The 24,695-nt window shown below is 36.7% G+C and overlaps 1 protein-coding gene across 1 annotated transcript in view; it reads right to left on the reverse strand.

The window, feature by feature from the left end:
- Positions 1-23,348, reverse strand: part of MINDY3 (MINDY lysine 48 deubiquitinase 3) — an 82,614-nt gene extending 59,266 nt beyond the window's left edge. The window contains exons 1-6 of the mRNA XM_052650994.1: positions 23,043-23,348; positions 11,156-11,235; positions 7,207-7,267; positions 5,373-5,546; positions 2,087-2,138; positions 1,104-1,218 (exon numbers count right to left, since the gene is read on the reverse strand). Coding sequence (XP_052506954.1) covers positions 1,104-1,218; positions 2,087-2,138; positions 5,373-5,546; positions 7,207-7,267; positions 11,156-11,235; positions 23,043-23,136 — 576 coding nt within the window. The 5' untranslated portion in view covers positions 23,137-23,348. The remainder of the gene's footprint in view (positions 1-1,103; positions 1,219-2,086; positions 2,139-5,372; positions 5,547-7,206; positions 7,268-11,155; positions 11,236-23,042) is intronic.
- Between the last annotated feature and the right edge of the window lie 1,347 nt (positions 23,349-24,695).

Genomic DNA, 24,695 nt, shown 5'->3' on the forward strand with positions numbered 1-24,695 from the left:
GCACAACTCTGATACCAATTTAAAGAACCTTTTAGCAACACAAAGATCTCGTTACTCCATTGCTCACAATTTATGATTTGTTCCAATTTTGGCCACATAAAATGAGATTTTAAGTAATTCTGCACAAGAATTCTTACATATATGCCATTCTCATCTTCCACGGTTGCCTTTCTGGTATGTTATGCTACACTAAGATAATGTCTTTATACCTGTTGTTCCCACAGCTTGGAATTTCTTCCCATAGTTATTCTGTCCAGAAAACTTCTCCCCATCCATCAAATGATGCCTACAAGGTCTGCCCCTGATTCCACCATATGAACTAAGGCCTTCTATTGTCCCACTACGCTTTGTGCATGAAACAAACACCAAAAACACTGCCAAAATGAAGTAACTATTAAGGTGTCTACTTTTTTGTTTACAACATTGGAGAGGAATGATTAAACAAAAATTGTATCCCACATTGTAAGTTTAGTCCCTAATAAACAGTCAGTGCTCAATAAACATTTATCAAGTGAGTGAAGTCTGATTCCAGATATGGCAAACCCAGCAGGATAACTCAGACCAAACAGGTCGCTGGAGATGTGAGGCTGGCACTTGCAGAAATGGGCAGGACCAGAAGTATACAGGTCAGAATGAACCATATAAAGGTAAGCTGAGAGGATACAAAGGTAACTAACAGGAAAAGATGGAAATGAAGCTATAAGCAGAAAAGTAATTATGAGGCATTACAGAAACAGAACCAGTATAGTGATTTATCAGGTAAGCTAAGAAGCGACTGGTGTTAGATACAGCTGTTCCAGAAGGGGCTAAGGGGTCAAGTGCTTCCACTATGATCCAAGAAAATAAAATACCAAAGACCTCACTGCACTTCATAATTAGAATATTACTGATAAATCTCTGCAGTCTAGAAGATCACGGGTAAAGCTTGAAACGTGGTTAAGTAACAGGTGAATGAAGAAAGAGAGACTGATACTTCATTACTGGCACAAGAGATTTCAATTCTGAGATTTAGAAACAACATCAGAAGTAAAATTTCTCTCTGCAGTAGGAAAAATACTAAACTCAAATGAATAAAAATCAGAAAAACATCTTCTTTAACCAACCTTTGTCAGTAACACAGAATACAGAAAAAGCAATACTCCGAATTTGTTTCCCCACATTGAATACTGGTCCAAGACAGCATCTCTTAATTCTGCTAAACTTCTGAATGATCTTTTTCTGGGGGAAAAAAAGAATTAAGTATTAATATGATATGAGATTGACCACATTCATAAATGGGAACATTTTTTAATTGTCTTCTATATTAAAATGCATACATACAAAGAGGAGATTTTTGTTTCTCAAATTTTCAAATATAAATTTAGCCATTAACAGCCGAAGCTATTGCTGACAATTGTCATTATACATAATAGGTACCATTAAAATAGAAAGCCTACTTGGTAGGGAACCTCTTCATCTCTTAGGTGAACTGTCTGACATCAATCACTTGTTTAATGATCATACAGTTATTTAAGGAATTAGGTGGTCCTCTTCTAGGATATGGTTAAGAACAAAGAAAATTGACTTTTTAAAGCTTGAAAATTATTTAATAAATATCTGAACACCAAGGATAAGGTGTACAGTTGTGGCTTCTTTTAAAATAATGTTGCATTTCAAATCAAATGCCACTCGCAATTCTACCAACATAGCTATCCTTACCTTTTATTTCACAACAAAAAATTTAAATACTCTAATGAAAATATGGCACTTTTAATGAAAATTATAGAAAGCATATTTTGACAATAAGCAATAACACAAATATTTATCATACTAGAAATCTTTATTTTCACTTGGAGAAACGTTATTAAGCTAAAATGATTTTTTCATTATAATGATGATTTAATGTTACAAAAGGGTGTATTTCCAAAGTTAATTTGGGAATCAGAATATTAAGACCATATTGACAAAGTATTCTTTTTTTTAAAAAATCTGAAAACAAATTAATCCTCAAGCATACAAATCTAAGTACCTTTCCACAGTATGAACAGACTTAAAATGGCAAATGTGTCCACAAGGTAAGTATTTTAAATGTTCCAATGTTACTTACTGAATTAATGCATGAAATCGCTCAAAGCCAAGCTCTTCGACAGCCAAGGCAGCTATACATAAAAGACACTTTTCAGCACTACACATGGCAAATAAATGACACAAGATACACACAGCAGGCTGTAAATACTTTTAAGCAATCAAAAGTTTCCCTCTTTCCTTAACTCCTTAGAATTCTCAGTTTATTTTCCACTTTACTGCAACATAAATTTATATTTCAACATCTTAGGTATCATGAATAGAACTAAAATGGATTTAATACTGAAATGTAGAAAGGTGATTAAATAATAAACATTTTCTTTAAATTCAGTTGTGCTAGAATAGTTAATAACATGTGAGAAAGCATTGACAATCATAGTGCTTCACACATAACTGCAATGTGTCCTGCACTTCTAAATCATCTTTCATTTCTTAGAGCCAAGTCAAATCTTCACTGCTAATCTTCCTCTAATATAAAATCTTTAGACTTGATGTTTCATTATTAAACAAATGCGTATAAAAAGGCAGAGAACTTTGAAAGTACACAGGTTCAACGACAGCTTTAAGTCTGTTTCCTCATTTACTTGTATAACTGTTGACAAGTTTTCAGTATCTTATTTAGATTATATTTACTAATAAAATTATAAAATTTTAAGAAATCAAAGGAAATCAAAGAAAGCATTTAAATGAAAAGTAATGCTTACTTAGCACAGTTCTAAGTTCCAGGCCCTTTTTTAAACGCTCTATGGGCCTTAACCTCATTTAATCCACAAACAACCCTATTACCCCATTTTATAGTAGAGGAACCCAAGGCCCAAAGAAGAATCCTTCCAAGAGCAAAAAGCTATAAACAGCAGAACTGAGATCTGAACCTGGATAGTCTCAGCTCCACAAAGAAATCCTGTCTTTAAAGAAATCCTACACAGATCAAAATGCTCACTCTCATTAATCACAAGAACAATTTCATATATACCTTATTAAATAAATAAATGAATGTTAGTACTTTCAAATACTAATCCTCACTAGAGAACTGAAGAAACTATGTATTCAAAAGTGAAATTTTGATTTACAATTTTAAAAAGTCGCATTATTTTAGCCTTTCAAAGTCCAGATTTAATTTTCAAACGTTTTGAATTACTTTTTAACATCTGTAAAGTCCAAATTGATTCATTTAAATAATCTTTTGATTTGTGTGTGGGAAACAAACTGAAATGGAACCTGAGTATTCACTACTGCAAACAAGTGTGCATTACCAAAAGCCAAAACTACACACCACAAAAGCCAATGAAATTAATGTTTGTACACAATGTAATATTGACAAGGGGAAAAACACTTCACATTTAAAATTTCAAGAGAAAATAAAACTTCTACCTAATCTTTTCCAAACTGTACTAACTTCTATGTGGTACCTGATTATCTAAATAATTTTACTGAGTGTACAATATGAAAGTTGACATAAAGATAGTAATTTAGAGTAAAGAGGCAAGCAAAATAAAAAGCTTAGCAGGCAGGATGGTAGAAAAATATAAAACACAAGAAAAAGAACATAGCTGGGAATAAAGGAAAAAAACAGGTAAAACAGATTGTTATATGGAATAAATTTTAATATAAGCTCATTTCATTGTCAACATCTAATGTGAATTTTCAAATTTTCAATTACTAAAACTTCTCAAATTTATATAACATTAAAAATCAATTTATAATAGTTTCATTTCATGTCTATTTTAAAAATGAGACAATGTAAATTGGAAAATTACTAAAAAATGTTTTTTGGAGGGGGAGTCAATATAATATGCCCAAATAGGTTACTGAAGTGCCAAAGTTAACATCATGAGGCCATTTAACCCATCAACACAGAAATGTACAGCACATCCAGTGAGCACACAGTTTACTAAGATACTAACGAAAAATGTTAGCAAAAAACTATTTTCTTATAATATTAATACATGGAGTAGTTTTAACCACATATTCTTTAAAACAACTTCTAACCTCTTCAACTATTCCTATTAAGATTTTAATATCCTAAACAAAACTATTAAACATGCTTTTATGCAATCCAGTAAAATCTGGAAAATATTTTAAGACCAGCCTTAATGACATTTTTTGATTATCAACCTTGTGAGTATTTTCCACTTGTTTTCTTTAACTCTAAAAATATATTAAATTCTTTTTGAAATGCTATGTTTGAAAGGCCTAAAAGGAAATGTCATTCAACTGCTTAAATTTGAAAAATTATTCCTTGCAAATGTACTATTAGTAGAATTTGCCATTGTAACTGCAAAGGTGAGAGAGAGAAGATGCTGACATCCTAGAGACATGTTGGCTCAAAGAGATAACTTGCCTCGTAGAAAATCCTATAGGGAGAGCAAGATGTGTACCATAGCAACTGAAATTTACTTTTTAGAAATTGGGTGTCTACAGTTTCCACAAAGATGATAGTTAATGGATTGCACTATAAGCAGAACAAGTCACTTATTTAATAAAGGCACTTAGAACTATCAATTACCAAAAGCAACCGATGAACAAGTTAATTTCTAAAAAGAAAACCAGAAAAGCAACTCTATCTGTAGTACAATCTTACTAGTTCATTCTGGCAGTCTGTAGGTCAACTAGGTAAGAATATTTAAAAACTAAAGACCATAAATATATAATTCTTCTGAGTGAGAAGAGCTGTTATTTTTCTTTAAGAGAAATCTTCAAGGTATGAAAAACTTAAATGAATGCAAAATTAAAACTCATAATAAAAAAACTATCTCAAAATAATTCATCTATAGTAACCATGTCCAAAAAGTTCAGGAGGAAAAAAAAACAACACAGGGAAGAAAAATGTCCCCATCTTTGCTTTAGGAAACAGCTGAAGATAATTAAGACATTTCCTAATGTAAAAAACAGTTGTAATAATAATAATTTCCCTGTTTTTTCCAATACCAAGGAAAACACTGAAGTATTTGAAGCAAAGAAAACAGAAATATGTTCTTTCAGCTTTCTAAATGAGAGTTCCAAAGCTGAAAAGAGACTGTCATCAAGTAGAAGTTAACTAGAACTTTTACTAAGTTTACTTTAAGAGATGCAGTTCCTATGTTTTTTTCCCCAAAAATCAAAGAAAAAATAAACAAATGTAATATCCTGCAGCAATTAAAATCATCATGTGAGAAATGAAAACTAACAAAGCTCAAGGATTAAGTAAGCTTAGGCTAAAAAACAGATCTTACACAATGTTTAAATCTTGTTCTCTCTTTAAAATTTTCAATAGTTCTATTCAAACACACAGACAAGAAATTACTTCATGAAATAAAAGTGTGTCTTACAAGAATGTTCCACTTGGCAACTAGACTGTGCAGGGCTCCCAGAAAGACTAGCGGTTTCCTCAGTTGTTTTTCCTCTTAACCAAGAAACCAAGCAGTAGGATCCCGAGTTGTCACAACCAGCACTTTCTAAAATATCACACAAGGTATGACAAAGGAGTTCCTTCCGCTCTTCCTCTAAAAATAACCGAAGCATAAGTTACAATGGTTTTCTCTGCCGGGGACAAAAAAATCCTGTCAAATAACAATGTTAAGAATGTGTTAATTTAGTGACCAAACTCAAGCATTTTTTAGAGGGGCAGAAATCCATAAGCCACTGATCTTCAATTACAGTTTAGAAAAACAATGTGCTTCAGGGTTAAAATGTCACTGCTATTGAATATTTCCATTCAGGAGAAAAAGAATCCTGGAAAATGTAGAATTAAACATCAGAGGAAGGAATATGCTATGTGGAGTAAGCTGATACTGATCATTCCTTTCTTAGGCTGCAAACGGAACCTTTCAGCCTTCTTATAGAACCAGGTCTTGTAAGGGCCTGTGGAGACCTCTGTTTTTCCCCATTTCTGAATTAGTCTCATGTCTTTGATCTCCCAGTCCCACGGGGGAAGGATAATGAGATAATATACCATCAGCACATACGACACAATCCATTACATTAGCAGAGGCCGTTGCGGTTATGCCGCATAGTACACAAACCACTGATACTGTACTGTGGTGACCTCAGCCTCAGACATTTATAAAAAATAGCACAAATGCTCAACTCTGTCCTGAATCTTAGCCACCCTCCCCTTTTCGAGTAGTGTTCGTCTCCAGAAGTAGTACCACTTTCTGAAGCTTTCAAACAAAGGGGATAAGATGGCTATCTAACACGTGTAAAATTTTATGCTAGAGGGAGGTTTCTCTCCCTAGATAGACTAAGAGTTCTTTAAAGACTGGAACTGTCCTATTCACTTTCTAGCCACCACAGCATTTACGACACTTACAACAATGCTACAAAAATTTCTTATCAATATGAATGTTTCTACGCAAGAAATTTTAGAAATTTAATAAAATGTTCATGCTAGTAACAGTCTCTTTTGAATAGTTTCTTTCTTCTCTACTGAAACTTATTGTGCATTTCAGTTATTAATTAAAAATACATGACAGTGACACTTTATCTCTTAAATTCAAAACCACTAGTAGAATGTAGCTGCATGGTTTGGAATGGAAGCTGCTCTGCCCTTATATACAAAACTGCAATTATAATATATTCTACCTTCTTTCAGTAGTCATTGTGAGTTCACATAAAATAGTGTAAGTGAAGAAAATATCTTTGTAGACTGTCAAGGATGCAAATGTTTGTTATTATCAGGTAGCACATACAGTTCTCTGATCTAACCATATTGCAGAAGCCACGAAAGCTTCATTTGTGATTTAACTCAGAATTACCTGTAGTAGTATTGGTATTGTGGAAAGTATTATACTAAAAGATTCAGTAATACAAAGATAATCTTGAGTTTTTGCTCAAAGCTAAATCAGACAATCAAACATAAATGATTCTTCCTTATGGTATGCTATCATTTAACAGTGCACCAAAAGATTTTTCCCTAAGTAGTAAAAACCTGTCTTACCCCTCTCAGTTAGGAAAACCACATTACAAAATACACATTTTAAAGACCTAGAGTCACTGTTCATGAAACTTCCGGGAATATTTAAAAAGTCAACCTCACAAAAAAGTAACTGATAGTTTACTTTTTAAAAACAGATAATATCAACTGAATTACTGCCAATGAATGCTGCAGGAATCACTTATAAAATAAAAGATGGAGTAGAAGTTGATAAAAGACAGCTATCATACCTGGGCAATCCCTCCAAGAAGACTTCTCAGATGAAAACAGGAGCTTCTTCAAAAGAAATGCCTTTATACAATTAAAGCAATAATTATTAGAATTTATTATAAACATACCTTATATCATTCTTTTATTCTAAAATGGAAAAAAAACCCCACCTAATTTGTACCTCCTTTCTGATCTTTTGAATAGTGCTATAGAATTTCAAATCATTTTCCTCACATTCACCAGTAACTGAACATACTTACTTACTTAGAATATATTACTATAAACTTGATTCTAGATCCATACAATTCTTCTTTTATAGTACATATTTTTTGGCAAATAGAAGAACTGACTCAATAACTGCGTAACTGAAAAAGAAATTTACTGCTTCATTCACAGAGTGAAAGCTCTATAGACCAGGGGGGAAAAAAAATCTACATTTCTCTTTGATTCCTTTGAGGAAAGAAAGCTAAATACAAAAGTGGTTCTGTACTAGTTCTCATTTGTGACACAGGAATACCACTGTGTGGATCACTGATAAGGAGTTCCTAACTTTCTGATTTAACTCAAAAAGCTTTAAGATCCCAAGGAAAAAACAAACCCATTTTTAACCTTTTCTTCAGTGTGCCAACTATGTTACATTAGTGTTTCCATAGATAGCAGTTCTGAGTATAATACTGTTTCCTTCTCAAAGTGTAGTTAACCTGACTTGTTTTTTTAAGAGGCAGATCCTGATGCTCCACCTACTTTATCTCCAGGGGGCAGATTCAAGAAAAAGTAGTTACTATGGTGATTCTTACTCATCAGTGTCTGAAAACAGTAGTATACAGATAAGAAAACTACTTTCAGTTGCTGCTGCTGCTAAGTCGCTTCAGTCGTGTCCGATTCTGTGCGACCCATAGACGGCAGCCCACCAGGCTCCCCTATCCCTGGGATTTTCTAGGCAAGAATACTGGAGTGGGTTGCCATTTCATTCTTACTCATCAGTGTCTGAAAACAGTAGTATACAGATAAGAGAACTACTTCTAGTTAGACAGACCTAAACTTGAATTCTGGTTCCATTATTTTACTAATCAAAAATAATAGCACAAACTTTAAAAGGTTGTAATGAGGATTACATGAGATGATCTAGTAATACACTTAGCATAATACCTGGCACCTAATAAACTATCAATTCTAAACATCTAAACAAAAAAATAAGTAATATTCTCACAGTGATAAAATCTACAAATACTACAACCAAGTGCTTCTGACTTCCCCAAATAACAAAAACCATAAAATTGAGTGACATAACTATATTGCAAAACTGGAAAAGTGAGATGGGACAACCATTATTTCACCACTAATAGAACCACCATTCACATTCTGATATACTTCCTTCCAGTCTTTCTTTCATACCTGTTTCAAATTTTAAGTGAGAAGCCTAATGGGTATGTGATTGTTTTCCACTTTTCTGTTTTCCCACGTAATTCATAACTATAGGTCAATCTCTAACTGTCTACTAACCTATTAAAGTTTACTTCAACATTATTCCATGTTTACATGACGTTACTGTGCATCAGGTTATTTGCAATTTTTTAAAACTACTATAAATAAAAAACATATTTGGAATTGCTGTAAAAAAGCTAATTCTTGAATACAATCTTTCAATTTTAAGGATTATTTCTTCAGGGAAGATTCATAGAAGTAAAATTATTCTCAAAGAATCTGCATTATTTTATTATGGTTTCAATTATAATGTAAAATTCCTTCCCTAAGTCATAGTACAAATTTATACTACATAGAGTTATCTGTAGCTACAGAGTGTGCCAGCATCACCCTACCCTTATATGTACTGGCAAGTATTTTATATATAAAGATTAGGAAGAGTAAGCCTTCGGGCAATTATTTTATATCTAAAGATAGGGAAAAGTAAGCAAAAGAATCTATTTAAAAGTTTTATTTGTACTTTGGTGGATTCCTAGTGAGCTTGGGCATCTTGATTTTTTGGCTGTGCAGCATCATTCCACCTGCCATGACTGCATATACTTGCCCATTTCACCTCTGAGGTTGAAGTGTTTTTCTAACCAATGTGTATGAGTTCTTTGTCTAAGAAAGATATTCACTTATTGCTAACATTACCTGCAGATATTTTCCTGAGCCTGGAACTCATCTATTCTCTTAGAAGGTTGGTAACCCATTATTTTCAACTTCCCGTGAGTAAGTGTTATATCAAGAATAAACTTGGTACATGGTATGAGACGACCCAGATTCAGTTTTCCCCCTCAAATTATCAACCTGTCATATCAGTATCGTTTACTAAACTACATTGTATTTCATCATTGATTTGCATTCCTTATTATGGTATGCGATTAGAACTGTTGTATGTAACATGGTCTACTACTGTATTTTCTACTTGGTTCCATAATGTTTATTCTTCTAGCAAAAGTGCCATGTTCTAGAGTTCGGTTTTAAAAAGTTCAACATCCAACTCGCACACTTCCCTTCATTACTCTCAGTAATTTAGTTTTGATTTTTACATTGAAATATTAATACAAACAAAATTCTAAAATCAAAAACATTTATGTGACTATGAAGCTAAGTTACTACCTCAAAGATATATCTTGATTTTGAATATTACAATTATTTCCTGTTACATAACAACTCCACTTGCAAAAATAACTACCATTTTGGAAATATAGTGAATTTTATACAACATGAAATTCCTGCTATTTATCTTGCATTTAAGTATATTCATGGACTGGCAATAGACTCTAAGGTACTATCATGGTCCAAGAGGGTCAGTGGTAATAAAATCTACCTTGTATATAAATAAGACACAGAATCCTCAAATTCTGATAAGATTCCTACCAGCAAACCAAAACCTACCTCAGTTGTTCAACAGCTCTAATAACTAATTTATAGTTAAATTTATTTATACTCTAAAATCCCTAGGCAAAGCTCATTCAAATTTTTCTTAATTAAAAAAAATCTACTAATGAAAAAAGTGTATCAACTTTACTTTTTAAAGAGGAAACAATGACCTACAAAGAATATATTTTAGAATCAACCATAAAGGAAAACATTTCTTTTCTTCTTCAAAAAATGCACTTTAAATTTAACAATGTAAGTGTATGGAGTTTGAGAGACAAATTTATTTTGCAACTAACAGTCAGGAAAGCATTTTTTACGCTCAATGAATAATAAATACCACATTAAAAATGTATTTTCAAAATGTGCTGATTAAAACAAGCAATAAATTCAAGTTTCTTTTTAACAGTTCTGAAGTTATACTGCTGTTTAGACATCGTAAATATCACAGCAAACTGAAAATTCAATTCTCCGTTTTAATAATTTAATAGTTCATGGCAAAACAGCCTTTGAATTTCAAACAATGCAACACATAAAAATTCAAAATCAAATACACACACTGAAACTCACCCTATCTCATGTGCAAAGAAAAAAAAATCTTTTTTTTTTTAAATTTTGGGAATTGTTTGAAATCTGCTGTTACTGATTTTATTTTAAAGACCCAAAAGATACACCCTAAAACAGTATATATTGTCAACTTACTTTAAAATCTGATTGAGTTTTAGGCCATGAAAATATTAACCAGTCTTCAACTTTTTTGAAGAGTCATTTTAAGAGACAGAACAAATACAAATGATACCATGATTATGGTATAACTACCTTTGGCATAAATTATTATTACTCAATAGGATCACTGTGTAAGATGTCATGGTCATTATTTTCAAGAAAACATAATAGAAAACTTGGAGTTAAAGTCAGCCAAATGGCTACTGCTGTGTAAGCTACTCATATTCTGAATTCATTTTTATTTCAGACATTTAAAGCAATTTATATGAACAAAAGTTAAGAGGTAACTGATTATGCTTCATGATTACACAGAGTACAGGTATTAGAAAACACAAAGTCAAGGAGGGAACGTTTGAACACGTCCCTCTAAGGAGTTGGTAAAGTAGTCTATGTTACCTGAACAGGTGCAATAACAGCACAGGGGCCACCTTCAAACTGTTCTAATGCAGATCCCTCTGATTCACTAAACACAAACCCTAAAAATGAAAGCAAGCAGCAAAGATTAAACATGTCGTTCAAGTAGTAGCTGAAAGAATTTTTAATGTACTTTGCTTTGAGAGAGAATCACTTATCACAACAGCAAATTATCTTTAAGTCAGTCCATTGCTATAGTTCTTAGCTTTTTGGAGGATAACAGAACACTTTGAAAAAAGATATGGAACCTAGGCTCCCTGCCAAGTGCACATGTGCGCGCGCACACACACCCCCACACAAACACAATTTTGCACTCAGGGCCCCCTATTAAGTAGACTAAAGAGATACAGTGTAGACCTCAGTAAAAGGACACTAAATCTGATTTTTTAAAGTAATTTAATATACTGGAAGAAAGACTATAGACAGTTTACTGAATTTAAACAGAAATTTTAGGACTCTTTAAATTAAAAAGCATTATACACACTGACGGCTTCCCTGATGGCTCAGACAGTACAGAATCTGCCCACAAAGTGGGAGACCCCGGTTTGATCTCTGAGTTGGGAAGATCCCCTGGAGGAGGATATGGCAACCCACTCCAGGGTTCTTGCCTGGAGAATCCCATGGACAGAGGAGCCTGGAAGGCTACAGTCCAAGGGGTTGCAAAGAGTTGGACATGACTGAGTGGCTAAGCCCAGCACATACACACCAAATGTGCTCATACTGGCTCCATCTCAATTTAAGTATTACCAAGTCGCACTGATTGAAAGCAGCCAGGACAAGCTCCCACAGAGATCATGGCACACTGTGGAGATATTGCAGCCAAAGTCAGGAGAGGTGAGTTACAATCTGTACAACCTTCAGGAAATCATTTCCCCTCCCTAGGCCTCGGGGTACTTAGCTTTAAAACAATCATTTCCAGTTCCAACATACCTAATGGTTATAATTCAGTCATTTATCCAACGAACATTTCATGACCCTCAGACACGACACCAAACATCCAGGGTATACAAATGACATGCATGACAAAGTCCCTCGTCTGGAGAAGCCAACAGTCTAGATGAAGACAGACATACGAATAAATCACTAAAATAAAGGGATAAATGAATGTTTTAACAGAAGTATGAAGAGAGTGTTGAGGAAACTGAAAGGAATGACTTTGCCTAAATCAAGTCATAACAGGTGACTTGAAAGCTGACCTTGAATGGAACTTTAACAGAGGCAAGGGTGGGAGAATGACTTTCAGGTAAAGAAAACATCTTCAGGAAAGGAAAAAGGTGTGGTAAGAAAAGGACAAGTTCATGGATGAGAGGGAAATGTCATGCAGTTGAAGAGCTGTATGGGGGCAGGATGGTGAGAAAGAAGAGATGACAGGACATTCATACTGGGAAGGGCCACATCACGACAAGTACTAATTAAAGTAGTAACACAACCATACTGGAATTTTGTTTCTTTAAAGGACCAGAATGGGGAGGAGACCATTTCAACAGACCTATAGAGACAGTGCCAGACTAATAAAAACAACACTAATGTTGAGAGAAAACACTATATACAAACAGTATTTCTAAGGTAAAAATTAAGATTTGATGAATATATGCAAGTGCAGCACAGGCTGGGTACGTAAGAAATTAGATCTAACTCTGTTTCTACCTTGAGACACTCGGTAGCAAGTGAGTTAACAAATAGTATGGAGGTCGCCATTCCAGTCCACCTCTTCTCTCTTTACCTTTCAATCTCTTTCAAATAGGATTTAAACATGTACCTCCTATTTAAAAACAAAAATTCTCCTTAAGAGTCTACCAGAAGGTCCTTGTTTACCCAAAGGAGTTGAAAATTTAGCACCCCCCCAACAAAAACCTACACACACTGTTTACTGCGCCTTTCATAATTGCCACAACTTGGAAGCAGCCAAGATATCCTTCAGTAGGGGAATGGATAAATAGCACATACAGAAAATGAAATATTATTCGGTGTTTATAAAAAATAATGGCTTGCAAGCAGTGAAAAAACAAGGGGGAAAACAGTTATATGCCATATGATTCCAACTATATGACATTCTGGAAAAGGCAAAACTATGCAGACAGTAAAAAAGATCAGAGGCTGCCAAGGGGAGGGGAGAGGGGGATGGGGTGAACAGATAGAGCACAGAGAATTTTTACAGCAGTGAAAATACTCTATGATACTATAATGATGGATACATTCCATTATATTTTTGTCACCACCCATAGGATGTATAGAACCAAGAATAAAAACTGTGGACTTTGGGTGATAATGATGAGTCAATGTAGGTTCAAAATTGTAACAAACACTCTGGTGGGAGATACTGACATTGGAGGAAGTTGTGCACGTCATGGGAGCACGAGGTATGTGGGGAAATCTCTGTATCTTGCTTGCAATTTTGCTGTGAACCTAAATAACGTTGTTCTAAAAGGAAAAGTCTTATTAAAAAATCATTTGACCATTAAAAAGAAAAATTTCCATCCAAGACTCCAAACACCACTCGCTCAAAGCATACCTAATTGTCTGTATGTACTGTCTCAATTTCCTCAATTAACTCAACCCACAATAATTTGGTTTTCAACCTGTGATTGCATCAAACTCACTCTCACCAAATTCACCAATGACCCCTCAGAGAACCATCTGAAACGCTCATCAGTGACTTGTGAAAGCCTTCTGGCCCTTGGCTTTAGCGGTCCCTCTTGTTCCAGATTTTCCTTTTTTGTTTCTATTCTGAATCAATGTTGATCAGCGACTAAATGCTAATGTTCTTCAGGTCTTGGCTTTAGAGTCTTTGTTCTTTTCGTTCTACATGTTCTCCCTGTGTAACTCATCTACTCCCAAGGTTTCCATTAAGGGTTATAATCAGGTAATCTCCAAACAGAGCCCTGAATGGAACTCCAGTCGCTGACAGAATCTAAATTCTTTAACATGGTCTTGTATGGTCTAGTTTCTGCCTGTGTCTCCTATCTCATCCTTTGACACTTTCCTTCTTTAGCCTCCAGGTGCACAGACTTTCTTTCAGACCATCAAATATCCATTCTCTCTCTGGTTTCTCATGTTTTGAACATGTTCCCTCCACTTGAAACACCTTCTCCAAAAAACTCCCACTTAACTTTAAGGCTTCACCTTATAAGAACCTCTTGGTTCAAGGGCCCAAAACACATCTGTATCTGCACATCTCCATTCCATTTCTGGTTCACCTTTAGGTCCTAACCACCATCATCTTTCATCTAGAACACTGTTAGGAATTTCCAATCAGGATCCCCCTGCCCCATTTCACCCACATCCCAACTCCCAACTCACCCCTTACCTATTCACCATAAATTTACCAGAGAAACAGTCTAGAAACGGAAACCAGTTTTTCTCACAGACTGCTTAAAACATTCAAATGGTTTCTTACTGCAATTAAAATAAAATTCAAACTCCTTTTTCATTGCCTAAAAAAGACCCTATATGATCTATCAATCCCAACTTCCCTCAGTTCACTCTTACCTTCATCATATACAGTGGTCTTAGTCCTCAGAACATCTTAAGATCTTTACCTGGGGCCTTGGTGTCGGCTGTTCTCTCTGCATGAAATGGTCTTTACCCTTCTCATAGCTGAATCCTTCTCATCCTAAAAGACTCAGTGGAGGTATTAACTCATCAGAGAGATGTTCCCTGACAAATCTAGCTAAGTAGATCCTTCCTACCATTCTCCAGCCCAACCAGGACTTATCATCATCTGTAATTATGTTATCGTTCATTTGTTTATTGTGTCTTGCCTTGCAAGTATCCTGCCTCTCTTATTGACCAGTTTCCCTAGTGTGTTGTTATTAATACAGTTAATACTCAACGAATGCTTGCTGAAGTTTTGGGAAGAAAGATAATGGGGGTGAGCTCATTCACATCCAACTCTTTGTGAGCCCATGGACTGTAGTTCTCCAGGCTCCTCTGTCTAAGGGGTTCTTCAGGCAAGAATATTGGAGTGGGTTGCCATTTCCTTCTCCAGGGGATCTTCCCGACCCAGGGATCAAACCCATGTCTCCTGTGTCTCTTGCATTGGCAGGTGGATTCTTTTCCACTGAGCCATCTGGGAAGCCTGATAATGGAGATTTTTGTTTCTCAATTCAGTCTCTAAAATGTGGTGGGGGCGGATATGGGTCTGGAGCTCACGGCAGGGATGAAGATTAAAGATAGCAACTTGAATCACCCTAAACATGGCAGTTAAAGTGAATGAGAACACAGAACAAAGATAATGAAGGCAGTTAACATAAAATAAAAAGAAAGAAAGAAACAAGCCGATGCTGAGTCAGCAAAGACGACTGACAAAGACTTGAAAGGTAAGAGAAAAAACACAGTGAGGCCCCAAAAAGGAAAAGCAGGCAGTCACCTGTTTCAAATGCTGAGTGGAATAAAAACATACATGAAAACCCTGGATTAAGCATGTCATCACTGAGAATACTAAAAAAAGCAAACAGAATACTAGGAAGAGCAGTCAAATTTTAGAGGGTTGAGGTGTGATTCAGAACACAAGCAGAAGGAGAGACTGCAAACTATGTTAAACAAGTGAAGGGACAAAGGATGACAGCTTGAAGGGTAGCTGGATAAAGAATTATTATTTTATAGAACAAAGGGCATGAGTTTCCAAGAAGGAAAAGAGTGATCAAATGGAAAAAGAGAAAGTTTAAGGACGCTGAGTTCTGAGAAAGCTGAGATGGTACAGAGGGGCGGTGGACTGGATAAAGAGGTTCTCAAAGTGTGGTCTACCGAACCCTGGAAATTTTAGTGACCTTTTAGGGAACCTGCTAGAGGTGAAAATCATTTTTACTATAATACACAGATATCTGCCCTTTTCTCGGTTTGATATTCACAGTGATGGTACAAAACAAAAAGTGGGTTACGTTACTGGTGCCTTAGCACACATCAAGGCAACGCCATTAAGCTATACCAGCAGTCACTGTACTAGGAAACACCCTGATATGCTCTCGAACAAACAGAAAAAGCCAATTTAACTTAAGAAAGCTCTTGCTAATGCTAATCTTATTAAATCTTGACTCTGAATACAAAGTACTTAAAAAAAAATTGTATGACATAATGGCAACTACCTATGAAGCACCCCTGCCACGCACCCTGTACAGGTAGGTGGCTCAAAGAAAAGCAGATGCGCCATTTTTTGAACTGTGAGCTGAACTAACAGCTTGTCTGTGAATGTTATTTTTACTTTGAAGAGCTAGTAACAAACTATGATTATTTAGACTTTTTCTCAGAAGTAAATGTAGTGAGCCTGATACTTCAAGGAAAAAAAAACTGACAGTACTTTTGCCAGCAATAAAATTTCAAGCTTTTAAGTGATTAACTAAAATTCTGGAAAACTCAGGGCCACCACTGTGAGCTTGAAGCTTCCCAACACTCAAAGAGATTTTTCTGACAGGATCAGTGAGATAATAATAAATATGACTTTCAGTTCAGTTCAGTTGAGTTCAGTCGCTCAGTCGTGTCCGACTCTTTGCGACCCCATGAATGCAGCACGCCAGGCCTCCCTGTCCATCACCAACTCCCGGACTTCACTCAAATTCACGTCCATCGAGTCGGTGATGCCATCCAGCCATCTCATCCTTGGTCATCCCCTTCTCCTCCTGCCCCCAATCCCTCCCAGCATCAGAGTCTTTTCCAATGAGTCAACTCTTCGCATGAGGTGGCCAAAGTACTGGAGCTTCAGCTTTAGCATCATTCCTTCCAAAGAAATCCCAGGGTTGATCTCCTTCAGAATGGACTGGTTGGATCTCCTTGCAGTCCAAGGGACTCTCTAGAGTCTTCTAGATATTGTTTAATAATATGTGTTAACATTTGGAATATTTGCATAAACCAGCAGACCAATAATTTCCAAACAACAAATGGTTACAAATTAATTCACAGGTAGAAGATCCACTCAAAGTACAAGACAAACCAATGGATTTCAATTTAATACAGTACAAAATGTTCATCAATGTGGCTTCAGATTTCATATCTCAACTAACCTCTAAGAAACTACCATTTGCTGAGTTTCAGTGTAGTATCAAAGAAGAATATCCACAATTATTTGAAAATGCTATTATGATACTCCTATATTACCAATTGCTTAAATGTATGAAGATGGATTTTCTGCATACACTTCAACCAAAACAACAGACTGAATGTAACAGGCTGGAGGAGCAAGTGAGAGAATCCAGCTATCTTCTAATGAGCTAGACACTGAAGAGATTTTTTAATGTAAAATAATGCCACAGGTCTCAATTTTTTTTCATAGTGAAGTCTTTAATAATTTTTAAGAGTGTAATGGGGCCCTGAGTTTATAAACTTGAGAAAACGAAAACTTTAGCAGGTTTTCAACTTAGAAATATGGGCAAAGAGGAAGTGATGTTACTGACTGAGAGCAACAGAATGAGGGGCATAGAAAACAGAATATTAATTCCAAAAAAACATAAGAGTCAACAGGATAAAGAACTAGAAGAAATACTGAGGGCTCAGCTAAGGTTTAATTAGTACATCTGTACTGATGCCCACCACAATTTGCTCCAGCAACACGCAACACTTTGGGAGAAACAGAATAGAGGACAGGCTAAATGTAGGCTAAAAAACAGGCATGATGGGGCAACCTTAATAAAGACAAATGAGAACTAAGGGTGCTGGTGATCACATCAAGACAAGCAAAACTGAGATCCAACCTGGAAACAAGAGGTGAAGCCAAGGGACCTCTACTCTTCATCCATCTCTTTTCCTAGTGGCAAGAAAGGGTCACTGGTGTTGGGGCTAAGTGCAGAGGTGAAACTAAGCTCTTCCAAACTTTCAGGGTATGTGATAAATAAGTATCAGTAATGGATTCTTGCCTTTCTTAAAATCACTGATAATGTAATTCAATTTTCAAGGTCCATGGGTGGGGCTTTTAGACTGAAATATATTATGATGAGTTGCTTTCATACTTTAGAGATAAAAACCCCAGGGAGAGAATTCTAGGCAGATATGCTTTATACCAAATTCTGTTTAATTGTAGCATATATGCTTGAGGGTGTTATCTGATAATGAACAAAGGCTCTTACGGCTTAAAATGTAGTAGAAGTCAAATACATGGAAATGAACTTTTCTGTCCTAAAACAGGACTATGCTATGTAGGCATCTCCTTTTATAATAAGGTTTCACTTGAGTTGGAATTTTTTAGGATACAGTTATTTTTCTTGTCAAGTGTTCTCATATTTGTATTATTTCCTAGTTTTAAGAGGAATTGACATCACAAAATGACTGCTTTACTAATTAGATCTGAAATTAGCCATCTAACTTAGCATCTGATCCTAAGCATATGATTTTGTATCACACTGGACAGCACCAGACTAGACATAGACGTCTTTCTCAATTTTATAGCTCATAACTAATTTAAACCTAAGCCATGAACCTCTCTGCAATTTCCTAGCCTTTTATTTTCATATGACTTACTTATTCAAACCAGTTTGACAACCACTGCCGATGTAGTTCTAGTCTTCCATGTAAACAAAAGTCTTCATTTGTCATTATAAGTTCGATAATATTAAGTGGAATCTGAACTGAGCCTTAGTCTCCTCATCTATAAACAGGAGAATAACTACATTTATCTCTTGCTGTCTCTTGCTTGGGGTTCTTGCAAAGATTAAGCAAGATTTTCAAAAACTGAAAAGCATAATACAAATGTAAGGTATTATCATAAATATTTTGAACTTGAGATCTTTGAAATTATATGATCCATAATACTGACTTACCTTCACATCACACTTTTGGATTTTAACCCGAATTGATCCCTCAATTTTTCAAAAGTTATTTAGAATCTTTTTTTTTTTTAATCATACAGTAAATACTGTCCTACACAGAAAGTGCAAAACTAATTTCAAACAACCACAGCTCCAAACACTCCACCTCCACCCTAAAACACACTGAACTGCAATAAACAGCAAAACTGGGTTTCTCTTCTGGCTAATCTTTAGGTGAAACAATGAAGTAATTTAAAGCTGGAAGGAACTGGGTAGAAAAAAGGAAAAGATGGGTTCTCAGAGTTTATAATGTACATCAAGGTTGACTTGTTTTTTAAATGGAGATTTGAAACACAGCCACACCCATCTTATCAAGGGCTGCTTCTGCTGCAATGCCAGACAATAAAGTCACTGGCCCTTTAAAGAAAATATTTGCCAAACACTGGCTAGACAATCAATACTGAAAAGAAAACAAAGTCTCAACCAGCCAAAATGTTTTCCTTGGTAATAAGATTAATATTTACTTTTGTTAGATCATGGTGACTCTTATTCTGGTTCTGCTGGGTTGAGGTCAACCTGACCACTTCCAACCATCTCCTCTACCACTCTCCCGGTCTAAGTCACAGTCTTTTATCCCCTGGATTACTGCAATTCTCTCTCATTTGGTCTTGTTGTCTCACTCTAGGACTACACTCCATCCTCAAATTTAGTAGTCAGGTCAGTCCTTTAGAAATTGTCATGTCATGTCTCTCCTTTATTCCAAAACTCCCAATGACCTGTCATCTCATTTAGAATAAAAACCAAAGTCCTTACAATGGCCTATAAAATCTTAGTGATCTGGGCCACATTGTTTCTTATATCATCTTTATTGGTGCCCTCTTCCTTCATTCTGTCTCCAGCCAAACTAACCTCCTTCCTGTTCCTTAACCAGACGTACTCTGCATGAAGTCTTTATGATGGCTATCTTCGCTGCCTGGAATATTCCTCAGATACCTGCCTGACTAATGCAGTTACTTCAAGGGTCTGTTCAAACCTCATCTTAAAATCAGGCCTTTCCAGGCAACTTCACCCTATAATTCCTATTTCTTTACCTTCTAGTATATATACTATGCCATATTTGTTATTTGTCTTCCCTTGTGCCATATCAAGTAAGCCTGGAACATTTCAGTTTGAGAGAAAGGAAGAATAAATGATATTTACAAATAATGAAGTAGAAAAAAACATTTTTTTTCCTTTAAAAAGCATTAGTGACAACTGAGCAGGAGGGAAGTAGGCAGGAGTAGGGAGTAAATGTCCAAGTTAAGCAACAAAACAACTTCAAATCTTTAAATTATGTGACATATTGACTTTAAAATAAAAACTGCAAAAAAAAAAAAAAAAACCCTCACACCAAAACCCTACTTTTCTCTCTTTTTAAAAAAAGTATTTGCAAAAGAGAATTATCTTAAACTGACAAATGAATTTTAAAAGAACACACACACACACACAAAAACCTATGTGCTACTCCTGCACTTACTGCTTTAACATATTATCTAAAGAGACCAAATCAATTAAAGGGGGGAGAGGGAAACTCCTAAAGCTGTTTAACATATCACAGGAATTTAACAGGACCAATCAGTATAGTTTCATAAATGGAATATTCCTGGACATAGTTCTATAAATATTTACGCCAAAGACCTTACATCTATAACTTGCTTCCAAAAGATAATCAGGTTACAGTTGTCAATTCAAAGCACAGCTACAGATGATGAAATAAAGCCAAAGCTGATGTCACATTACGAATGCAGTAAGTGCAGCAAAGCAGTGTCTTGTGTCATTCCCAAATCATTGCCACAGCAACCTTCAGCAATTTCTGTCTCTTCTGAGAAAGAATAAATGAATACAAACTCAACAGAGCAAAACCAGTAACAACACCCCTCTGATACAGAAGTGATAACTTAAAAATACATATTCGGTTGCCTTAAAACCATGATCAATTTAAAACCTTGAAGAATCAGCCACAATATAGCTGCACTCTGTAAAGAGCAAAAAGTAACCTTTTATTTTCAAATGATATTGAACAGGTTTTGTTAAGGAACTTCTGACTACAAGATGGTAGAGCATTCTAATGTGTCATTTCAAAGTGATCTAATTAACAATAATTTCTTGCAACTGAGTGATCTTTGGCTTGATCTATCCTACAATTAAGCACTTTCTAAATTAAGCTATCATTTTCTGAGTGTTTATGTCAGATATTGTGTTAAGTACTTGTCTTTAATCCTCACAACAAACCTTAAGATAGGCACTAGTATTATCTGTCCTCCACAGAGAAGGAAACCGAGGTTTAAGTTAAAAAACTTGAACCCAGAACCAAAGAATGCCTATTTCAAAGACTGCTCCTGCTCCTAAACATTATTAGAACAGCCTCTCTGAATTCTCCTTGTATCTGCAACACAGTACTAAAATAAATGAGGCCAAATATCACCCTATTCTGTGCTATATTACTGCTTAATTAACAAAAAGTAAAACCTTTCTCAATCTTACAATCTTGTGTACTTTAGGGCTATTCATTACTAGAATAAATAAGACAAATAGGAAAATAAGTTTTAAAACAGAACTTGCAAATGTGAATGCCCATAATTTCTGAGAAAAATTAGTTAAGTGACAAAATTAGGTGTGTGAAGTGAAAAGTGAAGTTGCTCAGTCGTGTCCGACTCTGCGACCCCATGGACTGTAGCCTACCAGGCTCCTCTGTCCATGGGACTTTCCAGGCAAGAGTACTGGAGTGGATTGCCATTTCCTTCTCCAGGGGATCTTCCCAGCCCAGGGACAGAACCCGGGTCTCCGGAATTGTAGACAGACGCTTTACCACCAGGGAAGTCCAAAAAGAGCCAAACTAATTACATGTCTGGTTAAAAACAGAAAGGAAAACAAGACAGAGCTGTGACTTGTAATTCACTCCCAGTTCTATCAATTCATGCGACTTTGGCCTGGTCATTTAGCCTTCAGGACTCATTTTTCTCATTTTCAAACAAACAGTAATGGACTAAATAACCTAACTAGCTGTTACACATTATGATTCTGTTTTTACCAGGTCTTAGAAGTATCTGAGAGGGAAGAAGACATGATTTAAACCCTAAATGTTTGTTACTAAGTAAACATTATGAAGTAAAGACATGTATCTACTATGCTAAATTTACCCCAAATCCTTTGAGAATCAGTATTTTCTAAATACATGTTTTCATAACAAAATATTTTAATAATAGTACTAAATAGCTACTATTCATTGGCTTGTGATGTTTAACATACATACATTACCTCCCTTCTGATTTCAAAGACTATGCTGTTAACTTCACTTTCTTATCACCTTAACCAATGTGTTCGTTTCGTTTTAATATTAAAACGCACGAGACAGGGATGATTACTAGCATGAAGTGCCCAACGCAGAGCCTGGGACAGCTCTGGAATTAAATCTGTGTGTGTTTGTTTTCTATTTCACAATTATTCGTAGTATTAACAAAACTTCTTATATAATTCAAAATCCTGTCTGAATTATCAGATCGGCGCAGGAGGTTCTATGAGCCATGGAACAGATAATAAATCACCTCAAAATCAGGCATATTGGGGTGTAGAAAACACTTTGCAGCAGCGTTTTGTTTTTGCACCGAGTACCACGCCTAACCGCCTAATTAAAATACAAACTGCACAATCGTTTCGTGGAATTAGCCACAGTGAGTTTCACGTGGACTTCCCTTCTCCAAAATTAGACCAAGCACCAAGATGAAGCCTCGTTAGAGGGTAAAGACCCAGGAGGCCAGAGCAAGTCTTGAGAAATGGATACCAAAGGCACAGGGCACACCTTCAGTGTCACACCCTGCAGCCCGACTGCCGCCCCCTTCTCCTTTCCAGCCCAAGAGGCAGCCCAGGGAGCGGCAGGGGCACTTCGGGTCTTTAGCTGCCAGCTGGAACCATTCTCCTACCCAACCTCTACCCCCTGGAAGGGCAGGGCGTTTCTAGAAAGTCCAGTGTCAGTGCAGAGCAGGGGAATTGGGACAGAGTACAGGGCACGGAAGGGGACTGGCGCGAGAGGCGTCACGGCTCGACTCTCTCGGGGCAAAAGGAAGCGGGGGCTGGAAGCCAGAGTCCAGCCGGGGTACCTTGCGTCCAGCGGCAGAAGATGGTGTCAGAGAGACCGGGGCTGCTGTTGGTGCCCCACACCAGCTCCATCAGCTCTTTAGTCAGTTCGGACATGATGGGATGCCGGCGAGCTGGTCTTGGCTTTCAGGACTCCTGCCCCGGCACATGGGGAAGGGGCGGCTTCCGAGACCAGAGTGGCGGGACGGCGGCGGTAAAGGAGCTTGAAGGTCAGACGGGAGGGAGGCAAAAGGAGAGAGACCTACTTGCAGAGACCCCGCCTGTCAAGCCCGATCGAAGCGGCAGCAAGGAGTTTCCCGTGCCGGAAGTACCGGAGCCACTTCCGGCTTCTCTTTCACTGCGGACCCCACGGCTGGAGGGGCAGGCGGCACCTCCCCGGAAGCGGAAGTGGGGGTGGGGCGAGAAGAGCTGCAGGGGTCTCTTCAGGCCTTTCTGAACTCAGTGCAAGGGGACTGTCCTGTGGTGGCTGCTTTTGTGTTGGCAGGAGCATCGCGTCCCATGGGTGTTGGCATATTCCTCAGTTCAGTTCAGTTCAGTCGCTGAGTCGTGTCCGACTCTGCGATCCCATGAATCGCAGCACGCCAGGCCTCCCTGTCCATCACCAACTCCCGGAGTTCACTCAGACTCGCGTCCATCGAGTCCGTGATGCCATCCAGCCATCACATCCTCTGTCGTCCCCTTCTCCTCCTGCCCCCAATCCCTCCCAGCATCAGAGTCTTTTCCAATGAGTCAGCTCTTCGCATTAGGTGGCCAAAGTACTGGAGCTTGTAGAATACCTCCTTCTCCGCACTGCTTTGGGCTTAGCCGTAGGACCCCAGGCCCAAGCCCTGGACTCGAAACATAACCTATAACCTTAAAATTTGTAATATTAATTATGCCAAACTACAGCTTTAAAAGTATGGTTGAGTCTCCTTGAGGAAACATTCATGTCTGTGCCCATAAATTGAAGGCTCTCAATCTCTTGCTAAGTCACATAAAGTTAAACCAACTATCAACATAACTGAAGAATGTGACCGAATGAATGTTAGAAATGCCTGACCCAAGCGTAACGCAGAATTACAAAGCTCTTTACAGGAAAACAGATTCAAAGCTGCCCGTCTGTAAATGGTAGAGCAATTTTACCTGCAATTTTGAAGACTGTAGGTTGTATGGGCAACACGTGAGCTTAAAGATCAGGTTTCAATCATTGACAAGCATTCAGTTAAATTGAGTGGCTTCTCTGAGTTGGTGATGCATAGGGAATCTTGGTATGCTGCAGTCCATGGGGGTTACAGAGTTGGACACGACTGAGCATCTGAACTGAATTGAACTGAAAATTTTCTGTTTGTGACACTTACAAAGAAGAAAACTTATTCTGGCTGAATTTGGAAAACAAATAGGCAAAAATCTGTTGGGCTCCTTCCAGGCAGCAAATAACAGAGTTTGTTAATTTATACTCTATTTTTGATTTAAGCAACCTTTGCTGTTGTTAAAAGGAATTGCTCAAAGTACCTGAACCCTATCCATAGCCTTCTTCCCAATATTTATTCCTTGTGAAATATCATTCTTCAAGATGTATGTTGACTTAAAAAATACAGCCTAAAAATTCAAAGTTTTTTTTTTTTTTTAATTCAGTGAGAATTTTTAGGACTTTAAGCCTAGGAGACAGCATTTGT

This window comes from Budorcas taxicolor, chromosome 13 (assembly GCF_023091745.1).
Source record: "Budorcas taxicolor isolate Tak-1 chromosome 13, Takin1.1, whole genome shotgun sequence".
Lineage (NCBI taxonomy): Eukaryota > Metazoa > Chordata > Mammalia > Artiodactyla > Bovidae > Budorcas > Budorcas taxicolor.